This window comes from Nilaparvata lugens, chromosome 4 (assembly GCF_014356525.2).
Source record: "Nilaparvata lugens isolate BPH chromosome 4, ASM1435652v1, whole genome shotgun sequence".
In the NCBI taxonomy this organism is placed as follows: domain Eukaryota; kingdom Metazoa; phylum Arthropoda; class Insecta; order Hemiptera; family Delphacidae; genus Nilaparvata; species Nilaparvata lugens.
In genome coordinates this window covers 1,909,379-1,933,937 of record NC_052507.1, presented here as the reverse complement: position 1 = coordinate 1,933,937, position 24,559 = coordinate 1,909,379, and the positions used below count along the sequence as shown (strand labels likewise).

The window sequence follows — 24,559 nt, the reverse complement described above, 5'->3', positions numbered from 1 at the left end:
ACAAAAGTTAGAGAGCATACATTGCTAGCTAGTTGAAAGTTGAAACCACTATGATTCTAGGAAAAATCAATCTACATGTTATGACGTCATTAATTAAATGTGGGTCCTGAAGTAATAGTAGGTTATTGCTAAGGCCCATGTAATACGAGACATAATACCGCGGCGTTTTTAGCGTCGCGTTAGCTGGGCAATGCTACTTCCATAGTGTTCGCTAACAACGCTGTGTATAGCTTGGCTCAGCGTTGCCAACGCCGCGTTTACGCCGCGGCATTAGCGCTCTTATAACACGAGCCTTAGGCTTAAGGCCACATTATGTTCTTATAGTGAGGTCCACGTTATAATGGCAGTGGATAAAGATAGAAGAATAGCGATGCCGATTATCTGCATTAATTAATTATATTTCTACACTGTCAAAAACATAATTGACATCGTTGTAAACCTAGAAAAGGATAGTACCACCGGCTTTGTCGAATAATAGACAAGGATAGCAAAACCAAAGTTGGTCAAATACTGTCATTATAACGTGGACCTCACTATAGGTGTAATTGAATTCCACAGGGAATTTGTGACAAATAAATGAATACATACAAATCGTGAAAACTCAATTTTTATTGATTCTTGAATTATTACTAGAATTCTCACATCTTGATAGAAGGTTTGCTTTAAAATTACATTTTACATAAACTACAATGTAATACTACTCTACAACCAACAGACTATTGAACAATAATTGTGTATTCTGCAATACTTAACAATGAGAATTTGATAACACACTCGAAACAAAACTTTGAAAGCAATACTACTCTACAACCAATATCTAGGCTATTCAACAATATTATAATCGTGTATTCTGCAATACACAAAAATGAGAAATCAAAAACACACTCGAAACAAAACTTTGAAAGCAAAAATACACTACTACTCTACAACCAATATCTAGGCTATTCAACAATATTATAATCGTGTATTCTGCAATACACAAAAATGAGAAATCAAAAACACACTCGAAACAAAACTTTGAAAGCAAAAATACACTACTACTCTACAACCAATATCTAGGCTATTCAACATATTATAATCGTGTATTCTGCAATACACAAAAATGAGAAATCAAAAACACACTCGAAACAAAACTTTGAAAGCAAAAATACACTACTACTCTACAACCAATATCTAGGCTATTCAACAATATTATAATCGTGTATTCTGCAATACACAAAAATGAGAAATCAAAAACACACTCGAAACAAAACTTTGAAAGCAAAAATACACTACTACTCTACAACCAATATCTAGACTATTCAACAATATTATAATCGTGTATTGCAATACACAAATGATAAATTAAAAACACACTGGAAACAAAACTTTAAAAACAAGAAAGATAAGAGGCATTTTACTTCATGAATAAAAGAATTTACTCTTCAAACTTCTTTAAGGTGCTAAAATTTTCACAGCGCCACCTATAAAATTGAAGAAAATATATTACACACAAATCTTGTAACAGAAAACAAATGTGACAGAAGTTATGCAATTGATGAAGAGCTTGAAGCAAGAAAATAGTGTTGGTTATGACAGCATTTCTATTAAAGTCCTTAAAAAATGTTATGATGTAATTGCTGAGCCTCTAGTTTTCATTGTGAATAGCGCTTTTCAAGCAGGAGTCTTCCCTGATTCTTTGAAAATCGGCAAGGTAATATCTATACTTGAGAAAGGTGATCAAGCAAATATGATTAACTACAGGCCTACATTTATATATATATAAACTACAGGCGGTATATCTGTTTTGCCTGTCTTATCAAAGATTTTTGAAAAGATCATTTATAACAGGATCATAAACTATCTGAAGAAATTCAAATTATTGAGCTTTTGATAGTGTAGCCTAGATAAAAAATTCTCTTGGAAAAACTGCATCTGCTTGGAATCAGAGGTCTCATTGGGAAATTAATTGATTCTTACATGACAAATAGATTGCAGTATCTGAGTGTTGCACTGATGGCCGACTTAGGAATTCAAGGAGATTAAACGTGACTAGGGGTGTACCTCAGGCTTCCATTCTGAGTCATCTTCTCTTCGTTTTACATAAGCTTTCAGTTGCAAAAATGTTGATATAACATTGTATGCAGACGACACAACCTTGTTATTCTACAACAACAGTATTCAACAGCTGGAGTTAGTTGCTAACATATCCACTAATGAGGTTGTACAGTATTTCAATAATACTGCCCACTACCGTATCCGTTAATTCTGATAAGAGCCAGGCTATTCAATTCAACTTGAAAAAGAAATATCCTTTTGAACCAGCAATCACAATAAATGATAGTGATAGCATGATTGAAAGGGCAAGTGTGGTCAATTTGCTTGGTTTGACAGTGGATGACAAATTATCTTGGAACGAGCATGTTGATAAGGTGGCTAATAAAATGAGCAAAGGCAAATATATATTGCAAGACTTGTAAACAGTAGTATAGCTAGAAGTGTTTACTTCTCACTCAGTAATACTCATCTGGTGTATTGTGTTGAGCTTTGGGGTGCAACAAGTATAAAAAAACATTCAGAGATTATTTATTCTGCAAAAGCGTGCAGTAAGATTTTTAGCAAATTTAGAAAATAGGTAATCATCTAATCATCCATACAGAAGCACTTTTAGAGATCTTAGGCTGCTCACTTTACCATCTATATATATATATCGCGTCCTACTTTTTACTGCAGATAGAATTGGTACCTTAAAAAAGAATTCAGGTGTTCATAAATATTTTACACGTGGTAGTAGAAATCCATTCATTGAACATCATAGGTTAAAATTTTCAGATAAGAGTCCGATTGTTTATGGCTTGCAACTTTTCAGCAAGCTGCCTAAATATTTGTCAAGTAGGTAGGCCTAATTTTAAGAGAGATCTGTATGTATTTCTGGTTGATAAGGCATATTATAGTGTTAAAGAGTTTTTAAATGATAGGGTTTTATAATTTGTTCAACTGTAAAATTACAGTTAGGTATTTGTTGTATGTAAAGTGCTTAGGGTAAGATGCTTAGGGTAATATAAGATGCTTAGATGCTTAGGGTAATAGATATAGTTTTAGATTTTTTGGAATTTTTGTATTATCTGTTGTAGCATAAATTAGTATTAATTTGATGATAACCTCGACACATATAATATTATCATAGAGAAACGATAGCATAAGTAGATATCCCATGGTATAGAGCGTTTATGTCGCAACTTTTACTGTTATCTCAAGCCGATAGTCCACGTATTTCTTTTCCAAAAAGGTGTGTGACGCTGGTAGTCTCTCATATTGTGCCCTTCTCACACTCTCACCCGGCCAAAACAGTAAAAATCTACAATAATCGATAGTAATCGGCTTGAGATAACAGTAAAAGTTGCGACATAAACGCCCTATACCATGGCATATCTACTTACGCTATTGTTTCTCTATGATATTATATAGTGAGGTATCATTTTCTAAACCCTGAATATTGCTATATTAAAAAATATGTAATATATGTAATGTATGTATGAATTTATGAGTGTAGAAGAACCTGTTGACATTATGGCCAGTTGTGAAGTGTTTTGGCATAATAAGATTGAATTTGAATTTGTGAATAAAAAACAGATTTGTTGTAGGCTAATATAATGATACCGTACAGTAGGTATTCAAAACTAGGCTACCAGAGCCTTTAATAATATCGCCTTCAAAGAAAATACAATCTTTAACCTGGAGATTGGAGAAGAATAAATCAAAACATGAGTCATATCAAAACTGCATGTTACAAATTAATGTAATTTGTTACACGTTTTTCATGTAACTTTCGTGTTTTAAACATAATCTTTCTCCAGGAAGTCGATTTTTTTATGGATTTTATATAACGGTACCTAGTGTAGTGCAGCTCAAGGGTGGAAATAGTTGTGAAAATACAACTGTAGCCAAGGGTGGCCAAGGTACCTAGAATACATTCCAGGTACATTGACTCACAAATCTACTTTCTTTCTTCTCTGTGATTGACTGTAGCCCAATGTTAAAAATAAATGCACTTTTTCTATGTATTTGAACACGACATGCAGTCGATTATTAAGTAAATATTAAAAACTTTTACTTACTGACTGGAGTACTTTCAATCGCCTGGCGATCATTTTCAACAGTCAATCTGTTTCAACACTGTTGAAAATGATCGCCAGGCGATTGAAAGTACTCCAGTCAGTAAGTAAAAGTTTTTAATATTTACTTAATAATCGACTGCATGTCGTGTTCAAATACATAGAAAAAGTGTGTTTATACAAAGCAGCTCGGAATGGATCAAGAAATCATCAAAAATAAATGTGTTTATCGCTGTTCGGAATGGATTGAGGAACCATTATCTATAAGGATTCAATCGAATTCCAGCTGAAACATTCAAATAAGCTCAAAAACTGAATAAGTTTTGTCATGGTATTTTTATTTGATGTTCATATTTTATATCAGGATTGTTCAATATGACTCTAACGAGATTGAATTTAGGGAAATAGATTCAACCCAGAACCTTGTACATAGGTTATTTTTCACTGATTGCATTTTTAAAAATATATATTTTATGAGACTAATGTAGCCTATAATTTATTACAGTATTATTTTATCTTTGTGATTGTGATATGTGTTGCAAACCTTCCAAGGTTGCTCATCTTTTTTTATTTATCCTCTGATCATCAGATGTTTAAGATGTAACTAGTGACCCCTTGGGTTGGAGAACTCGTTCAAGAACTGTTGTATTGTAATCTTTGAAGCCCGCACCTTTTAATCATACAGAGTTGGTAAAAATTATGGAAACAGCTGAATATTTCCCTTACAATAATAATTTGACAGTAGGTTTTACTGGGAATTCTATTTGAAATAAAGAATTACTCTGTCGCTCCAACATATTTGACCCTCATATATGAATCTAAATTCATTTCTTTAAATGAGAAGGTGGCCTTGTGATAGGTACAGATTTCTCAGAGAAAATAAATGGTGAAAACCGCACATTGATATCTCAACCCTTAGGCTATCAGATTGTTAATATGAAAGTTATGAGTTATATGTTGTATATTAACCAGATGAACCAGGGGTCAGTGCATGAAGGACTGTCTGTGTCAATGTACCATAGAATACCTGTATTCTGAGGCTAGGTGCACAACAGTTAGTCAATAAAAGAGAAGACATGATCAGACACGTTTAGTCACAATACTTCACATATAGTTGCTAATGAAGACATGTCTAATTGCAATCAGTGTGAGGTGCGTCATAAGCAACAATGTGAACTATTGTGACTATACATGTCTTGTCTTGTCTTGTCTTGTCTAACTAGGTGTGCGCCTAGCCTAAGTAGGCCTACATTGGTCTGCTTTTGTGCAGCCGGCGCTCTGTCTGATATAGCTACCAAATAGCCTCAGCTAATGTTATGAATGACTGAATGGAAATTTTTTAGGTAATTGCATGTAATGAATTCTACGGCCAACTAATGAAGATAAATCACACCAATTTTTTATTTTGCACTTTCAATAATATTTTTATATCCTGAAAAAGGACGAAGGAGTGAGTGAATCTTGTTGTGGTTTGAAGAATATGACGTGTTAAAAACTTGAAGCTGGTTGATCAATTCTTTCTAAAGTTATTGTAGAGCATACAAACAGAGGGACAACAACTTTGGCCTTCAGTAAGTCAATCGCTAAAACTCAATCTATTTCATATCTAATTAAAATTAGGAGAGAAATTTGGATCTGCATCCATTAAAGAAATGCGATTTGTTGTGAGAAATATAGGATAGAAAATTATCACTTACTATATATTTTGTTTGTACTCGGATCGTCAAAGGTTCTGTAAGTTACCACTTTTATGTTAGCTGTACTTTTACCACAGTTTTCACCATATTCCGTTATTTCCGCCCGTTCAGCATCCAATCTCTTATCATAAAAGAAGGCAGTTGATACTTGCAATATACTTTTATGCACAAATATTTGCTCCACTCGGTAGAAGAAAAAATTAGCTACCTGAAAGTAAAATTACATAGTATAACAAAAGTCATTGGGAAAAGACCCCTGTTATGGGATTGATATAAGTGATTTGAAATGCTTATATAACATGGTTGTGAATAAAATATAATTAAACAAAACATTTCCTCAGCATAATATACAATTTAACTGTTCACTGAGTATATCCCTCCTTTTTAGGTAAGGTAAACAAAACAAAAGTTTTGGTAGCTCTGGAGCATCACAAAGATTACCTTCTTACTTAAAACAGACCTGGATGGAGAGGGTGAGGGATGATAATATTTATATGGCTTGCACTTTTAACAAAAAAATCTGGTGTGGCGCACTCACACAACTTTCCTTGCCGTTATGAGAATTGATCACCTGACGCTATAGTCATGGAATACGCATACCAGTGCTTCTTTCCTCTGTGCTATAGTGTTCACGCGAATCTCAAGTCTACTTATAAACAAAGATCTGAGTCAGCTGGTGACAGGACAATAACGCTGGAGACATACGAGGTCTGCTATCTCTTCATAGTGAATCATTTTAATAGAATCGACAGTTGCCAACATTTTGCAATCTCATTTTTTCGAATTTCGAGCTTATTTTCAATTTTAGGTGAAAATGTTACTGGACATTAATTGTAGAGATTTTCATGCTCAATCTTTTCCACTTGAATGTTTTTGTTTAAATTGTATCTGAGGCCTGATAATTGGGAATCTAAAATCAAACTTTGCATAGATGGGGTGGAGCTCCTGAAATTTTTACAGATATGGGACTTGTGGCAGATGATAGAGCTTATCAATGACTATTTTAAGTATAAATTTAATCAAAATCGTTGGAGCCGTTTTCGAGAAAATCGCGAAAAACCCAGTTTTTGACAACATTTTCGCCATTTTAGCCGCCATCTTAATTTGCTTTTGATCGAAATTGTTCGTGTCGGATCCTTATATTGTAAGGACCTTAAGTTCCAAATTTCACATCATTCCATTTATTGGGAGATGAGATATCGTGTACACAGACGCACATACACTCATACACACACACATACAGACCAATACCCAAAAATTTGGACTCAGGGGACCTTGAAACGTATAGAAATTAAGAAATTGGGTTACCTTAATTTTTTTCGGAAAGCAATACTTTCCTTACCTATGGTAATAGGGTAAGGAAAGTAATTTATTTAGTAATTTACTCAGATGTTATTGATTGACAATAAATGGAACATTAAGCTGCATTCACACCAAAGTTATATAAATGTTTATTTTTCCGTCCTTATAGATTCTATTAGATTGAACGGAACTAGACAAAAACATATTATGTTCATCATGTGTATGATAAGTTATGTTCAATCTAATAGAATAAGGATTAAGTCATTATCATTTTGTTAATAACTTTGGTGTAAAGGGTTAACCTGTTCTCTTTAATTGTCTAATTAGAAACTTGATAAACTTAAAACTCCTGAAATCTTGAAGAATTTAAAATAGGCCAAAAATCTTTATGCAAAATTTCAAGTTAATCAGTAGACCCTAGAGTAGTTCAGACTATCTTGTTGATGCATCATTCGTAATTTTCCTATATAAGCCAATTCTTCCCTTTATTTATATTTATTCCCCTATTATTATATTATATAAATAATATACAATTATATATAATCAATTGGATTGGATATAGCAGAATAACTTGAAGCTATAACTTATCTACTATAAATTTTAATAAATAGTGTTTTGTGTATCATTGAATAAATAAATAGATAAATTAATAAAAAAATAAATATATTGTAGTACCCTTTATTTTGTAAAAACTTTAAAATAGTTCAACAACTCTTAGTTTTTAAAGTTTTTGAAAAATAAAGGGTACCTACTACAAGATTTTTATATTGTTCTTATTGATTTGTTAAAATGTAGCCCATATAAGTGAAGTGTTTTTGTAAATATATAAATATCAACTCTAGAGAATCCTCAATGCCGATATAGCAAAATAAATTAAAGATTTTCTCAACTGAGCTCCGAGTAAAAGTCGCGTCATTTTATAAATGCAACAGATGTCTCGACAATAATCTGGTAGAGTTGGCGAACACGACCGACCAATCGCAGTGCATGGAGGTCGCCAGAAACTTCTAGACTGCGTTTGCCATTGTTCGACAACTCCGTGCGCTGAGACTCGAACACCCAATAATGATATAGAAGCTCCCTGCCTCCGCTGAGAGGCGACAAATGCGGTCGATTTTCATTTCTGCACCTCCCGACAAATGCGGTCAGCGACAGAGTGGGTCACATTCCTGAGGTGACCGCATTTGTCGTTTCATGAGGCGACAAATGCGGTCGAAAAAATGACCCACTTTGTCGTCGACCCACTTTGTCGTCGACCCAGTTTGGCGCTATGCCGTGTTGATTACCAGAAAATTCCAGGAGGCGTTTGCCATTGGTACACATAAAAACCGAGCACACTAGAAGAATCTATAGTGAGGTCCACGTTATAATGGCAGTGTTTGATTAGTAATGGTATTGCTATCCTTTTCTATCATTCAACAAAGCGGATAGCAATGTATCTCTGTTGCCAGAGATAGCTTTGCTCTGTTGCCAGATCGTCTTTTAACAATGTTAAATAATTAATTAACGAAATATTTCATCTTAATCATGAAATTCATTCTGAAATTCTTGAAAAATATAATTTCTTGCATAATAAAATATAATAATTAATTATTTTTAATGAGAATGAAGAGTTAATATCACATTAATAAACCTGTATCAGCTACCGTTATTGATAAAACAGAGGTTTGGAAACGTTTTTCCACTATCTTCCCCCACTGACATAATTGACCGAACGTAGTGAGGTCTATGTTTCAACTCGATTTGTTTGTTTCTGTCTGTATGTAACGCGATTACGGCCAAACGTGTTGAAAGAATTCGATGAGATTTGGCAGGAATATTCTTTTTTCAACTGCGCGTCGATGTATACACAAGGTTTTTTGAAATTTTGCATTTTAAGGATATGAAAAGTAAAGGAATTCCTCCAAACTCTGATATCACTATATACAGAGTGGGTGAAAAGTCAGAGAACGGCTTAATATCTCATAAACAAAGGTAATTTGATGATGGGTGTGATTGGGGAACCTACTCAAATTGAAAATACTACTTTACTATGACTTCAAAAATCTGGTCCATTTTCTTGGATCCGCCATATTGAATGCAACTTTATTTTTTTAAATGGGAAGGTTGTCATGCAATACATGATTTCGATACGAAATTTCAAGAAAAAATGAATGGCGAAAACCGCCCATTGATATCTCAAACCGTTCAGAAGATATTCACATCATTAATCAATATCATGCATATCAGAAATGAAATACATAAGTGGTAAGTGGTGATCAGTTGCCCGATCGCAACATAACCAATGTGCTGAAACCTCTGCCCGACAATCAACTGATATTGAATTTAATAGCAAAATGAATGAATTCAATTTATAGGGTCATATTTGAATTCAGAGTTTTTCTATACATTTCTTCAATAATTTTTCTTTTGGAAAAATAATATATTATTAATATTATCAACATTTATTTGATCAATAGCTTAAAGTGACTTCAAGTATTTCCAATGGTGATACAAGCTCGTGTAATAGAACCACATAATTTTTATTATTTGTCATGAATTTTCACAATGAATAGATAAATTGTTGACGACGGTGAAAATTCATGACAAGTAAAATTATGAAAAAAATGAGAGGCTCTAGTCAGTCGGTTACGAGGACGGGACCTGGAGCTATCTACTGCAGATAATCGGGCCCGGCTCTACCCTTCTTTTCCGAGACACCATTTTCCTGGTTCAGTGAGTTCAGTGAGCTAATATTATCAATTTTATTATTATATATTATTCATCTTTTTTTATTGAAGGCAAATCCTGTAATTATTCTATTGTTTGTTTAAAAAGTTTTCTCAATATTATTTTTATTTAAGTTACCAGTTTCATTTTGAGTTACAATTTGATTAAATCGATTACTTGAAAAATATCGAAAAATCGATATATCTCGAAACGATGGTCGATAGGAGAAAATTTTACTGAACATTTTTTGTTGCAAATTGCATGTAGAATCTATGGTAGCCGGGGTTTACACCTTATCTGGGACACCCTGTATAAATATCAACTATAGAGAATCCTCAATGCCGATATAGCAAAGTAAATTAAAGATTTTCTCAACTGAGCTCCGAGTAAAAGACGCGTCATTTTATAAATGCAACAGATGTCTCGACAATAATCTGGTAGAGTTGGCGAACACGACCGACCAATCGCAGTGCATGGAGGTCGCCAGAAACTTCTAGACTGCGTTTGCCATTGTTCGACAGCTCTGTGCGCTGAGACTCGAACACCCAATAATGATCTAGAAGCTCCCTGCCTCCGCTGTGTTGATTACCAGAAAATTCCTGGAGGCGTTTGCCATTGGTACACATAAAAACAGAGCACACTCGAAGAATCCATAGTGAGGTCCACGTTATAATGAATGACAGTGTTTGATTAGCAATGGTATTGCTATCCTTTTCTATCATTCAACAAAGCGGATAGCAATGTATCTCTGTTGCCAGAGATAGCTTTGCTCTGTTGCCAGATCGTCTTTTAACAATGTAAATAATTAATTAATGAAATATTTCATCTCAATCATGAAATTCATTCTGAATTCTTGAAAAATATAATTTCTTGCATAATAAAATATAATAATTAATTATTTTTAATGAGAATGAAAAGTTAATATCACATTAATAAACCTGTATCAGCTACCGTTATTGATAAAACAGAGGTTTGGAAACGTTTTTCCACTATCTTCCCCCACTGACATAATTGACCGAACGTAGTGAGGTCTATGTTTCAACTCGATTTGTTTGTTTCTGTCTGTATGTAACGCGATTACGGCCAGACGTGTTGAAAGAATTCGATGAGATTTGGCAGGAATATTCTTTTTTCAACTGCCCGTCGATGTATACACAAGGTTTTTTGAAATTTTGCATTTTAAGGATATGAAAAGTAAAGGAATTCCTCCAAACTCTGATATCACTATATACAGAGTGGGTGAAAAGTCAGAGAACGGCCTAATATCTCATACACAAAGGTAATTTGATGGTGGGTGTGATTGGGGATCCTACTCAAATTGAAAATACTACTTCACTATGACTTCAAAAATCTGGTCCATTCTCTTGGATCCGCCATATTATTGAATGCAACTTTATTTTTTTAAATGGGAAGGTTGTCATGCAATACATGATTTCGATACGAAATTTCAAGAAAAAATGAACGGCGAAAACCGCACATTGATATCTCAAACCGTTCAGAAGATATTCACATTATTAATCAATATAATGCATATCAGAAATGAAATACATAAGTGGTAAGTGGTGATCAGTTGCCCGATCGCAACAAAACCAATGTGCTGAAACCTCTGCCCGACAATCAACTGATATTGTATTTAATAGCAAAATGAATGAATTCAATTTATAGTGTCATATTTGAATTCAGAGTTTTTCTATACATTTCTTCAATAATTTTTCTTTTGGAAAAAAAATATATTATTAATATTATCTACATTTATTTGATCAATAGCTTAAAGTGACTTCAAGTATTTCCAATGGTGATACAAGCTCGAAATAACTCATCAAAATTTCTGATGCATATTCTGAAGTGGTTAAAAAATTTATTTATTTATTTATTTATTCACATAAATACATACATGGAGACAACAGGTTAAACCCTTATATGTCTCCTTGAAACATTACAACATTCTTCATTCAAAAAATTAGATTTAAAATAAACATCAAGCTGAGAATAAAACAAGAGTAAAATAAAATAAGAACAAAATAAATTATATAACAAAAAAAAGCATCTTAACAAGAGAAATATGTGTTTTTTATTAAAAAAAATCCTATCTTATAGCTAGGATTCCCATCTATCCTGAATCTATCTTATCCTATCTATTGCCGAAACTACTTTCCAAGATAAAATATGGGAGAAAATATGCACTTAAAATATCTTACATGGGTACAAACCATGCAATACAGAAATAACAAAGAATCATGTGGGCACTGAGAAGAAAAAAAGAGAGAAAGAAAAATGTCATACGGAAACCTGGCTACAAATATCTATCCTAAATTAAGCCCATCAGAGTGCTGCGGAATCTGCCAGCACGAGAGCACCCAAAGACGTCTAGGCGCCCAGAAAAGAGATTGAAAAGCCTTTGGATTCTATTAATTGGAGAGTTATAATGACTCTCTGTTCTGGAGCATGTTACAAGAAAAGAAAATGAAGAACGACGAGCTATGGATGATATGTAGATATTAAGTTTAGAAAGTAAATAAGCAGAATCTATTTCATTGTTAAGTAAGTTGTAAAGGGAAATAAGGGATCTGACATCCCTCCTTGATTTTAATGTTTCAATTCCAAATATACACCTCAGCGTATCAGTTGGGATATCAAATGGACAGTAGACAGTAAACTTCTTGTAATACATATATCTCAAAAATTTGTTTTGTAAACGCTCCAGAATGAGAATTTGGCCATTGCAATATGGATTCCAGATCTCAGAGGCATATTCTAGGAGAATTCTAACTATAGTGACTAAGAATAAGAGAGGGGCAACATCACTAAATGGTGAGCATGTCCTTAAGATGAAACCCATCTGCTGATTAGCCCTACTGCATATGAGTCCACATGACAATTAAAAGTAAAATCACTGGTAAACACTACACCGAGATCTTTGAAAGTTTTCATCTCTTCCAAAGGGGTGCCACCAATATTATATATATTTTCAAAAGGAGCCAACTGTCGAGTGAAAATGTATCTTCATCCCCAAGAAATGATGTCTATAATGGTACTGAATTCCCTTTGAAATGCTCTTTGGGCGACCATTGAGTGAACTTGAAATCTATGTCTTTTAATCTTTCATTTGTGAAGATAATAAGCTGCAATTAAACAATCTGTAAATGCGTCCATTTTGTGAGTCAGGAAAACTGATGTATGAATGTGTATGGTCAGGATGGTGCATACACACTGACAGTCGGTCGAGCTCTGAATGTGTAAAACTGATGTATGGATGCATATGGTCAGGATGTTACATACACACTGATGGTTGGTCAAGCTCTGAATGTGTAAAACTGATGTATAGATGCATATGGTCAGGATGTTACATACGCACTGATGGACAGTCGAGCTCAGAATGTGTAAAACTGATGTATGGATGCTTATGGTCATGATGTTACATATGCATTGATGGTCGGTCGAGCTCTGATTGTGTGAAACTGATGTATGGATGTGTATGGTCAGGATGGTGCATACGCAATGACGGTCGGTCAAGCTCTAAATGTGTAGAACTGATTTATGGATGCATATGGTCAGGATATTACATATGCACTGAAGGTCAGTTGAGCTCTGATTGTGTAAAACTGATGTATGGATGCATATGGTCAGGATGGTGCATATGCACTGATGGTCGGTTGAGCTCTGAATGTTTAAAACTGATTTATAGATGTGTATGTCCAGGATGTTACATATGCACTGACGGTCGGCCGAGCTCTGAATGTGTAAAACTGATTTATGGATGCATATGGTCAGGATGTTACATACGCACTGACGGTTGGCTGAGCTCTGAATGTGTAAAACTGATTTATGGATGCATATGGTCAGGATGTTACATACGCAATGATGGTCAGTCAAGCTTTGAATGTGTAAAACTGATGTATGGATGCATATGGTCAGGATGTTATATATGCACTGACGGTCGGCTGAGCTCAGAATGTGTAAAGCTGATTTATGGATGCTTTTTGTCAGGATGTTACATACGCACTGATGGTCGGCTGAGCTCTGAATGTGTGAAACTGATTTATGGATGTGTATGGTCAGGATGTTACATACGCAATGACGGTCGGTCAAGCTTTGAATGTGTAAAACTGGTGTATGGATGCATATGGTCAGGATGTTATATATGCACTGACGGTCGGCTGAGCTCTGAATGTGTAAAACTGATTTATAGATGTGTATGTCCAGGTTGTTACATATGCACTGACGATCGGCCGAGCTCTGAATGTGTAAAACTGATTTATGGATGTGTATGGTCAGGATGTTATATACGCACTGACAGTCGGCTGTGCTCTGAATGTGTAAACCTGATGTATGGATGCTTATGGTCAGGATGTAACATACGCATTGATGGTCGGTCGAGTTCTGATGTGTAAAACTGATGTATGGATGCGTATGGTCAGGATGGTGCATACACACTGACGGTCGGTCAAGCTCTAAATGTGTAAAACTGATTTATGGATGCATATGATCAGGATGTTACATACGCACTGATGGTTGGCAGAGCTCTGAATATGTAAAACTGATTTATGGATGCTTATGGTCAGGATGTTACATATGCAATGACGGTTGGTTGAGCTCTGAATGTGTAAAACTGATGTATGGAAGTGTATGGTCAGGATGGTGCATACACACTGATGGTCGGTCGAGTTCTGATTGTGTAGAACTGATGTATGGCTGTGTATGGTCAGGATGGTGCATACACACTGATGGTCGGTCAGGCTCTGAATGTGTGAAACTGATTTATGGATGTGTATGATCAGGATATTACAATGCACTGAAGGTTAGTTGAGCTCTGATTGTGTAAAACTGATGTATGGATGCATATGGTCGGGATGTAACATACGCACTGATGGTTGGCAGAGCTCTGAATATGTAAAACTGATTTATGGATGCTTATGGTCAGGATGTTACATATGCAATGACGGTTGGTTGAGCTCTGAATGTGTAAAACTGATGTATGGAAGTGTATGGTCTGGATGGTGCATACGCACTGATGGTCGGTCGAGCTCTGATTGTGTAAAACTGATGTATGGATGTGTATGGTCAGGATGGTGCATACACACTGATGGTCGGTAAAGCTCTGAATGTGTAAAACTGATTTATGGATGTGTATGATCAGATTATTACATATGCACTGAAGGTCAGTTAAGCTCTGATTGTGTAAAACTGATGTATGGATGCATATGGTCAGGATGTTACATACGCACTGATGGTTGGCAGAGCTCTGAATATCTAAAACTGATTTATGGATGCGTATGGTCAGGATGTTACATATGCAATGACGGTTGGTTGAGCTCTGAATGTGTAAAACTGATGTATGGAAGTGTATGGTCTGGATGGTGCATACGCACTGATGGTCGGTCGAGCTCTGATTGTGTAAAACTGATGTATGGATGTGTATGGTCAGGATGGTGCATACACACTGATGGTCGGTAAAGCTCTGAATGTGTAAAACTGATTTATGGATGTGTATGGTCAGGATATTACATATGCACTGAAGGTCAGTTGAGCTCTGATTGTGTAAAACTGATGTATGGATGCATATGGTCAGGATGGTGCATATGCACTGATGGTCGGTTGAGCTCTGAATGTTTAAAACTGATGTATGGATGTGTATGGTCAGGATGGTGCATACACACTGATGGTCGGCTGAGCTCTGAATGTGTAAAACTGATTCATGGATGTGTATGGTCAGGATGTTACATATGCAATGATGGTCAGTCGAGCTCTGAATGTGTAAAACTGATGTATGGAAGTGTATGGTCTGGATGGTGCATACGCACTGATGGTCGGTCGAGCTCTGATTGTGTAAAACTGATGTATGGATGTGTATGGTCAGTATGGTGCATACACACTGATGGTCGGTAAAGCTCTGAATGTGTAAAACTGATTTATGGATGTGTATGATCAGATTATTACATATGCACTGAAGGTCAGTTGAGCTCTGATTGTGTGAAACTGATGTATGGATGCATATGGTCGGGATGGTGCATATGCACTGATGGTCGGCTGAGCTCTGAATGTGTAAAACTGATTTATGGATGCGTATGGTCAGGGTGTTACATACGCAATGACGGTCCGTCAAGCTTTGAATGTGTAAAACTTATGTATGGATGCTAATGGTCAGGATGTTATATATGCACTGATAGTCGGTCGAGCTCTGAATGTGTAAAACTAATGTATGGATGCATATGGTCAGGATGTTACATACGCACTGATGGATGGTTGAGCTCTCAATGTCTAAACCTGATGTATGGATACTCATGGTCAGGATGTAACATACGCATTGATGGTCGGTCGAGTTCTGATGTGTGAAACTGATGTATGGATGCATATGGTCAGGATGGTGCATACAAACTGACGGTCGGTCAAGCTCTAAATGTGTAAAACTGATTTATGGATGCATATGGTCAGGATGTTACATACACACTGATGGTTGGCAGAGCTCTGAATATGTAAAACTGATTCATGGATGCTTATGATCAGGATGTTACATATGCAATGACGGTTGGTTGAGCTCTGAATGTGTAAAACTGATGTATGGAAGTGTATGGTCTGGATAGTGCATATGCACTGATGGTCGGTCGAGCTCTGATTGTGTAAAACTGATGTATGGGTGCATATGGTCGGGATGGTGCATATGCACTGATGGTCGGCCGAGCTCTGAATGTGTAAAACTGATTTATGGATGCGTATAGTCAGGGTGTTACATATGCAATGACGGTCGGTCAAGCTTTGAATGTGTAAAACTTATGTATGGATGCATATGGTCAGGATGTTTTATATGCACTGACAGTCGGCTGAGCTCTGAATGTGTAAAGCTGATTTATGGATGTATATGGTCAGGATGTTACATACGCAATGATGGTCAGTCGAGCTCTGAATGTGTAAAACTGATGTATGGATGTGTATGGTCAGGATGTTACATATGCACTGACGTACGGCTGAGCTCTGAATGTGTAAAGCTGATTTATGGATGTATATGGTCAGGATGTTACATACGCAACGATGGTCAGTCGAGCTCTGAATGTGTAAAACTGATGTATGGATGTGTATGGTCAGGATGTTACATATGCACTGACGTTCAGCTGAGCTCTGAATGTGTAAAACTGATGTATGGATGTGTATGGTCAGAATGGTGCACACGCACTGACAGTCGGTCGAGCTCTGATTGTGTAAAACTGATGTATGGATGTTTATGGTCAGGATGGTGCATACACACTGATGGTTGGGCAAGCTCTGAATGTGTAAAACTGATTTATGGATGTGTATGGTCAGGATATTACATATGCACTGAAGGTCAGTCGAGCTCTGAATGTGTAAAACTGATGTATGGATGTGTATGGTCAGGATGTTACATATGCACTGACGTTCGGCTGAGCTCTGAATGTGTAAAACTGATTTATGAATGCGTATGGTCAGGATGTTACATACGCAATGATGGTCGGTCGAGCTCTGAATGTGTAAAACTGATGTATGGATGTTTATGGTCAGGATGGTGCATACGCACTGACAGTCGGTCGAGCTCTGAATGTGTAAAACTGATGTATGTATGTGTATGGTCAGGATGGTACTTACACATTGACGTTCGATCGAGCTCTGTAACCGGCCTAAGATTCAAGTCAACAGTTTTGCATTTCTCTCCAATTTTAATATCGGGGCACCGAGCCTTGCTCATTATTTTTATTTATTGATAAATAGAACACAATTCTCTTGAATGATTGTGTATATATTTCACAGCTGGCTATGTCATCTTATGAATCTCGGCGATGCAATATTTTGATTTTTCACATACTCACTCGCTCACTCATTTTTTTACTATCCACAGCTGTTTCAGCCAAGGATGAATTATCCTTTCGATGTCATTCAGCTAGTTTTCCCAAGAATGAGACCTAGTGCAATCGAATTTTTATATCATAAACCTACTATGTTTCAAATTTCGTGAAAATCGTTAGAGCCAGTTTCAAGATACGTTGAACTTAAATAACCAGATATAAATAAATATAAATAACCAGATATAAAAATACAGAAATTGCTTGCTTAATAATAGGATATGTTTATACTTATGTTTTAAGTTCCGCATTTACAGCAGAACACAGCATTTTCATGAAATTTGACAGGTATGTTCCTTTTTGAATTTCCCGTCGACGTAAACATATGGTTTTTTTGAAATTTTTCATTTTAAGGATAATACAAAAGGAAAAGGAGTCTCTTTCGAACGTCAATATGACCGTAAAAATCAGACTTTAGAATTTCTATTCATCATAAATCAGCTGTCTAGTGAACTAGTAGTTCTGTGAACAGTAGACCTCATGCAGTATTCTCATCCACAAGTACCTGATTGAAACTATAGACCTTATGGTAATACAGCAATAGACTGGCTTCTTCACACATCTGTGTAATCACTTGTCAGCTGATTTATGAAGAATAATTCTATAGTCTAATTTTTACTCTAATATTGGCGTATGAAGGAGGCTCCTTTTTCCTTTTATATTATCCTTGAAATGCAAAATTCCCAAAAACCTTGTATATACGTCGACGCGCAACTGAAAAAGGAACATACCTGTCAAATTTCATGAAAATCTATTACCGCGTTTCGCCGTAAATGCGCAACATATAAACATTTAAACATTAAGAGAAATGCCAAACCGTCGACTTGAATCTTAGACTTCACTTCGCTCGGTCCACTATAATACTACTCATTCAAAAACATTGAACATCTTGAAAATGTATTTTCTCATCAACGTAAGTAGACAGTTGACTATAATAATACTACCTGTTTAAAAACATCGAACATCTTGAAAATGTATCATTCCATCAACGTTGTAGACAGTTGCAGCCAGACCTGATAACAGCGCTCACGCTCACATTCCGGGATGACACGTCATGGTACAATAGGACAGAAAGCTCTATGTTTGTTTAGGATTTTTTCTAGACATTTTAAAGTGATAAATCATTCATCAATTCTTGAGAAAACATAACAACAGGTCAATGTAACTTACTGAGCGCGAGGTCTACTGTTCACAGAACTACTATTAATGTGGACCTCACTATAGATGCCCCCTCACCTCTGCCGCCGCTCTAAGGCCTCATTCATAACAATAATGGACAAATTTGAAATTTGAAAAAAAAAAATCAAAAGAACATGTTACAGCCTACCTGTGGACTGGTGCAGATGTAGCTTTTAAAAGTCGGCGTACGAGACCATTTATTGGAAAGATCCATACTTTGTTGACCAGTACCGGTCTTTTTCGAGTTGACTCTGATTCTGAAGTTGTCATGATGGTACCTATATCCTGCCATCTCAATGCATCTGTAATAGTTATCTATGAATTATAAATAAAATAATGGCTTTCTCTCTGGATTTAAGCAGTAATTTGCACACTACAATATACAGCCAGAGTGCTTCCAAACTCCCTACAAATATCATTCACTATTTATAATTTATACATTTCCGTATAATACTAAGATAGTTATTATTGATGTTGAAAATAATAATAGTACGGTACGCCTACTTAAGCTGCATTTACACCAAAGTTATTAACAAAATGTTTATTTTTCTGACCTTATAGATTCTATTAGATTGAACATAACTTATCATACACATAAAAATGTTAATCATGTGTATGATAAGTTAGTTTCAATATAATAGAATCTATGAGGACGGAGAAATAAATATTTTGTTAATAACTTAAGGTGTAAACGCAGCTTTATAATGGTGTTAGGCCTATTAAGGCTCTGCTAAGGCTAAAAATGAACTTTCTACTCGTGATATTTTTCAAAGTTTTTCGATTTGTATATCATCAAGCTATCAAAATGAAAAAGTTTTCTGCGGAAACATTTTTTTCCTATCATTACTTTTTGAGATATGAGTGCCTTAAGTTTAAATTTTTGGGACAGAACATTTCAAATTCGGTAAGATATAAATCCATGAGATTTAGAGGATGGATTTTTCATGGTATTGTTGATCTAGTAAAACAAAAATTTTCTGAAAATATCAATTTTTGAAAAAGTTATTCAATTTACCAAAAATAACTCAACTAAAAGATATTTTTGTAAACTGAATAACTATTTTAAACATTATTTTTTTCAGAAAATGTTGTTTTCACTAGATCAACAATACCATGAAGAATCTATTCTCTAAATCTCATGGATATATCTCTTACCGAATTTGAATAGTTCTGTCCCAAAAATTCAAACTTTGGGCGCTCATATCTCAAAAAGTAATGATCAGAAAAAAATGTTTTCCTGAGAAAACGTTTTCATTTTGATAGCTTGATGATATACAAATCGAAAAACTTTGAAAAATATCACGAGTAGAAAGTTCATTTTTAGCCTTTGCACAGCCTTAAAGCAGTAATGGAGATAATTCCCACTATTATATATTCAATGAATTTTAATATTTGTGTGTATTATATTCTATAATCTGTTGTATTATTATATAGGAATAAAATTTGATTCAATAATATTCTAGGTAGTTGTTCCTGAGTAAAAATATACCCAATAAATATCATTTTCAAACTGTCGGAGAGTTCATACTTGGAATGAGGTCTGTTCGGTTAATCTTTATAGTTACCTGAAAATTGAATAAATTGTATTAATCATTCAATTAGAATTCATTGATCAATAACAATAAAATTGAGCCTTTGACCATCCTCGGTAGATTCAGAATCCTTAAGCAAAATTTTAAGCTAATCAGTTTAGTAGTTCAGACGTGATGATGAGTCATTCGTAAGTTTCCCATCCCGTACGTGTAATAGTATATTTCGCACCTAGGGCCGAAAATGAGACTTTTCCGGCTCGAAATCGGTTTTCAAGTCCGAGGCCGTAGGCCGAGGACTAGAAAAGATTGAGAGCCGGAAAAACATTTTTGCCCATGGTGAGAACGTTATTTTTCGCCACACGGAAAAATAAACAATATAAATATGAGAATAATTGTTTATTAGGCACTTCCGAAAGCAAAACAGGAAGGTCATAGCTCTAGCAAATCTGAGGTAATCTGAATATCAGGAAATTGTCCAAGTATTTTTATTTTTTATTCTGATTTGTCTAAATAACCTAAAAGATTATGTTCAATTATGTAAGAGGTTGAGTTTATACTTTTTATTCTTCCAAATGACAATAAGATGATATTATTATAAATGTTTTGATTCTTGAATGATGAACACAAAAAATGAAAAGATTTTGATCAGCTGTTTTAGCACACTTGAAATTTGGCCAATCTGAATGTCAACGTCAACAATCTTCAATTATGTAAGAGGTTGAGTTTATACTTTTTATTCTTCCAAATGACAATAAGATGATATTATTATAAATGATTATTTCAAAAAATATTTTGATTCTTGAATGATAAACACAAAAAATGAAAAGATTTTGATCAGCTGTTTTAGCACACTTGAAATTTGGCCAATCTGAATGTCAACATCAACAATGCTTGTTGTCGTTGACTTCGGAAGTTTAGATTAGAAGTTCTATCCTACTCTGAAAATCGAATTTGAATAGTTTATAATATTTATAACTTATTTGTATTTCATTCATCCAAATAAAATGATAGTATATTATTGCAGAATACTTAATTCAATTCTAAAAGCATAAACTTATTCCGTTACATAAACTATTTGTAAAAACGTTCAGCACCATGGATATTGCCCAAGTAGTTCCAAAATTATCCACCAGGCTTCGTGATGAACCAAAGACCTTAAAGATGCCTTAATATCTCTTTAAGGTCTTTGTGATGAACGATTAAACGCAGTACGATTAAACGCAGGTTTGAGGTTAGATTCTATTATACTCTGAAAATCGAATTTGAATAGTTTATAATATATATCTTATCTGTATTTTATTCATCCAAATAAAATGATAGTATCTTATTGCAGAATACTTATTCAATTCTAGAAGCATAAACTGATTCCGTTTCATAACTTATTTTGTAAACACGTTCACATCAAATCAGAATCAGCTGACTTCAAGGTTATTTTACAGCCCTAGGGCCGTAAAAATTTTACCGGCCTGGTCAGAGAACAATCATTTTCGGCCTCCATATGACGCACGAAAACCAGCTCATTACATCCAAGTGGGGCGAAAAAGACGATTCTGTCCATTATTATATTATAGACTAGCCAGCAAATACTGCCATTTTATCATGGAACTCACTATAGGAATTGTATGATACTTTCCAGTAAAACCAAGAACATGTGTAGCCTATATACTCACACAGCTCTTTCATTTTGCACCCCAGTGTTCAACTCTCCTGGGACTGGACTATTAAGAATACTTATGTGAATTTCGTTTCCTTGCCCTGATCTTGAAATTGTTAAAGATTTTTCAGCTTCACCCATTCCCTGTCCACAATATACTCCATACCAATTCCTGCGAAGGAATAATATTTTTATTGTTACGATAAAATTGTTGAAATAAATAGAATTGGAACATAACTTATACGTAGAAAAATACCTCAATATATACGGTGGAGAATATTGATTAAGCTCGAATACAAGAAGGTCACTTTTTGTCTGAACTCTCAGTTTAATTTTTTTCAAATCAAAATTTTTATTCACAACTCAACACAATTGAGGGTCCTGCCAAACCCGAAGGTATCTCGGAGGGTACCCAGTTACAAAAAAAGTTCAAAGACACTTCAAAGATTATGATATTAAACTATTCAAAATATAATGTAAAATCAATGCTAAATATGATAATTATGATGCTTACATCTAATAAAACAAAATATTTATCTTTCTTGAAATTAATAAGTTTTGAATAATTATTATGTGTAGCTGATTCTGCAGCTGAAGCTAACATTTCTTTGGGCAGCAGAGACTGAAATATTTCTCAATAAATAACTTGTGATTTTTTTGAAGTAGATTTCATTTGTTTTTGATGTTATTATTCATTTAATAGGTTTGGAGTTGGTTTTATATTGTCCAACTCTTGAAAATTAACTTGAATCCATAAATGTTTTGGAATAAAGTAACTCCAACCTGTGGGTAACATTGTCTCTTATTTTCAAAGAAAAATATATCTTTATTTGTGTGGAGAGAAAAATTCAATTCTTATAATGGAAAATACTCTTCAAATATTGCAGAATATGATAGAAAGTATTGCAAGTGATTTGTTTCAACTTAAGTACAAACAACTTTGTTTCAATTCAACTTGGGTATCGATTACAAGCTATTTTAATATTTACTCCCCAAAATTGGTACAAAGTCACTTTGGTTTACCGTACCCAGTATAAGGAAATGATAGATACTCACAGCTTTGAAAACAGTATAAGGGCACTCACACCAAAAAGTAAATTCATCAATCGTTTTTGCAGCATTTTGCAATAAATGTTAAACTCAGACTGAAAATTCTAAAAGCTTCACCAATCAACTGAGCGAGTTAGCAGAGCATCAAAGGCAATTGCTACTGTTTAGACGAAAATAGTTACCAATAAATTAACTGTGTAATTAATTTTGAATATTCTATAAGTATCTTCAGCAAGGCCTTGAAAAGCACTGAACAGCATTTTCATATTACCACGACGCGTTACTTGGTTACAGCAATGAAGAAAAAATAATCAATTTTACCTTTGAACATTTACAAAAATATTTTAACATTATTCTCATTTTTTCAATCTTGGTTCATATTTTATTCTTGCTCTTTATGTAAATGATGGTATTATTATGATTGAATGATAATAATATTTTTTAAATTTATTGTATAGGGTAGAAGTGGCATGATTTAATATTTTGAAAAACCAAAAAAAAATCTTTTTTTTTTGAAAATTCGTAGCTCCGGAACCAAAAATGGTAGAGTCTTGCGCGACCACTCAATTTATTGGAAATTTTATTATCTTTAAATTTGTATAGAATGATTTTTCTCAAAAACTCAAGGTGTTTGAGATAAAATGGAAAAATTGAAAAAAGTCCGAGATTTTGGGGGTTTTGGGGGTGAAGTCGCTCTCTCGCGTGACAGCAAATTTTCAGATTTGAATTCAGCGCCCCAAAATACATATATAGAACCGTCGAGAAATAACTATTTCGGGGCTGTTTCCAGAAAAACCACCATTTAACTGGACTTATACCAATACCTACTACCAAGTAAGTGCAGGGACACACGATCCGGCGACATCGCCGTCCGGCGTTTTCGCCGTCCGGTTGCAAGAAGTACACAGGAAGGCATGGGGCAGAACACACGACGCCGGCGACGGCGAAAACGCCGGCCCGGCGAGAAATTGACCCGGCGATATCGCCGGGTATTCTCTACTTCGCCGTCCGGTTTTGCCGCCGGAAAGCAGTAGCAGGGCATTGTACTATATGGAGATGAACACACGACACGGCGAAAACGCCGGACGGCGCTGTCCCCACCCATGCCACTTCTTTATTTATTAACATTTGTAAAGTTACAAATGGGTAGGGTAGGGTTACAAGGGTAGATTACAAGGGTAGGGTTGTAAGGGTAGCTGCTACAATATTTTTCTTCTGCAGGGTTTGCAACACTGATTCAAACCTGATTCAACTGGTTGTGTTGCCCTTTTTTCGTTCAGTGTCGAGTATAATATTGTTGTTACTGTCTAGTTTCCAATTTTTTGTTCCTGTATCTGAACAGCGACTGTCCTACAGGAAGGAAATATTCATCCCCAACAATAATAATAATAATAATAATAGGAAATAATTGCCGCCGGGCCCGGCGAAAACGCCGGACGGCAGCTTCGCCGTCTGTCGTGTGTTCTGAATGCTAATCCGGCGATGTCGCCGG

General features: G+C 35.1%; 1 protein-coding gene across 1 annotated transcript; it reads right to left on the bottom strand.

Moving 5' to 3' along the window:
- Nucleotides 1-591: 591 nt before the first annotated feature.
- Nucleotides 592-23,347, bottom strand: LOC111059303. Its single transcript, XM_039425512.1, has 5 exons — nucleotides 23,074-23,347; nucleotides 22,034-22,189; nucleotides 18,980-19,133; nucleotides 5,792-5,999; nucleotides 592-1,463 (listed from the first exon to the last, which is right to left on the bottom strand). The coding sequence occupies exons 1-5, from the start codon at nucleotides 23,136-23,138 to the stop codon at nucleotides 1,435-1,437; spliced, it is 612 nt and encodes a 203-aa protein (XP_039281446.1). The 5' UTR covers nucleotides 23,139-23,347; the 3' UTR covers nucleotides 592-1,434.
- Nucleotides 23,348-24,559: the final 1,212 nt, after the last annotated feature.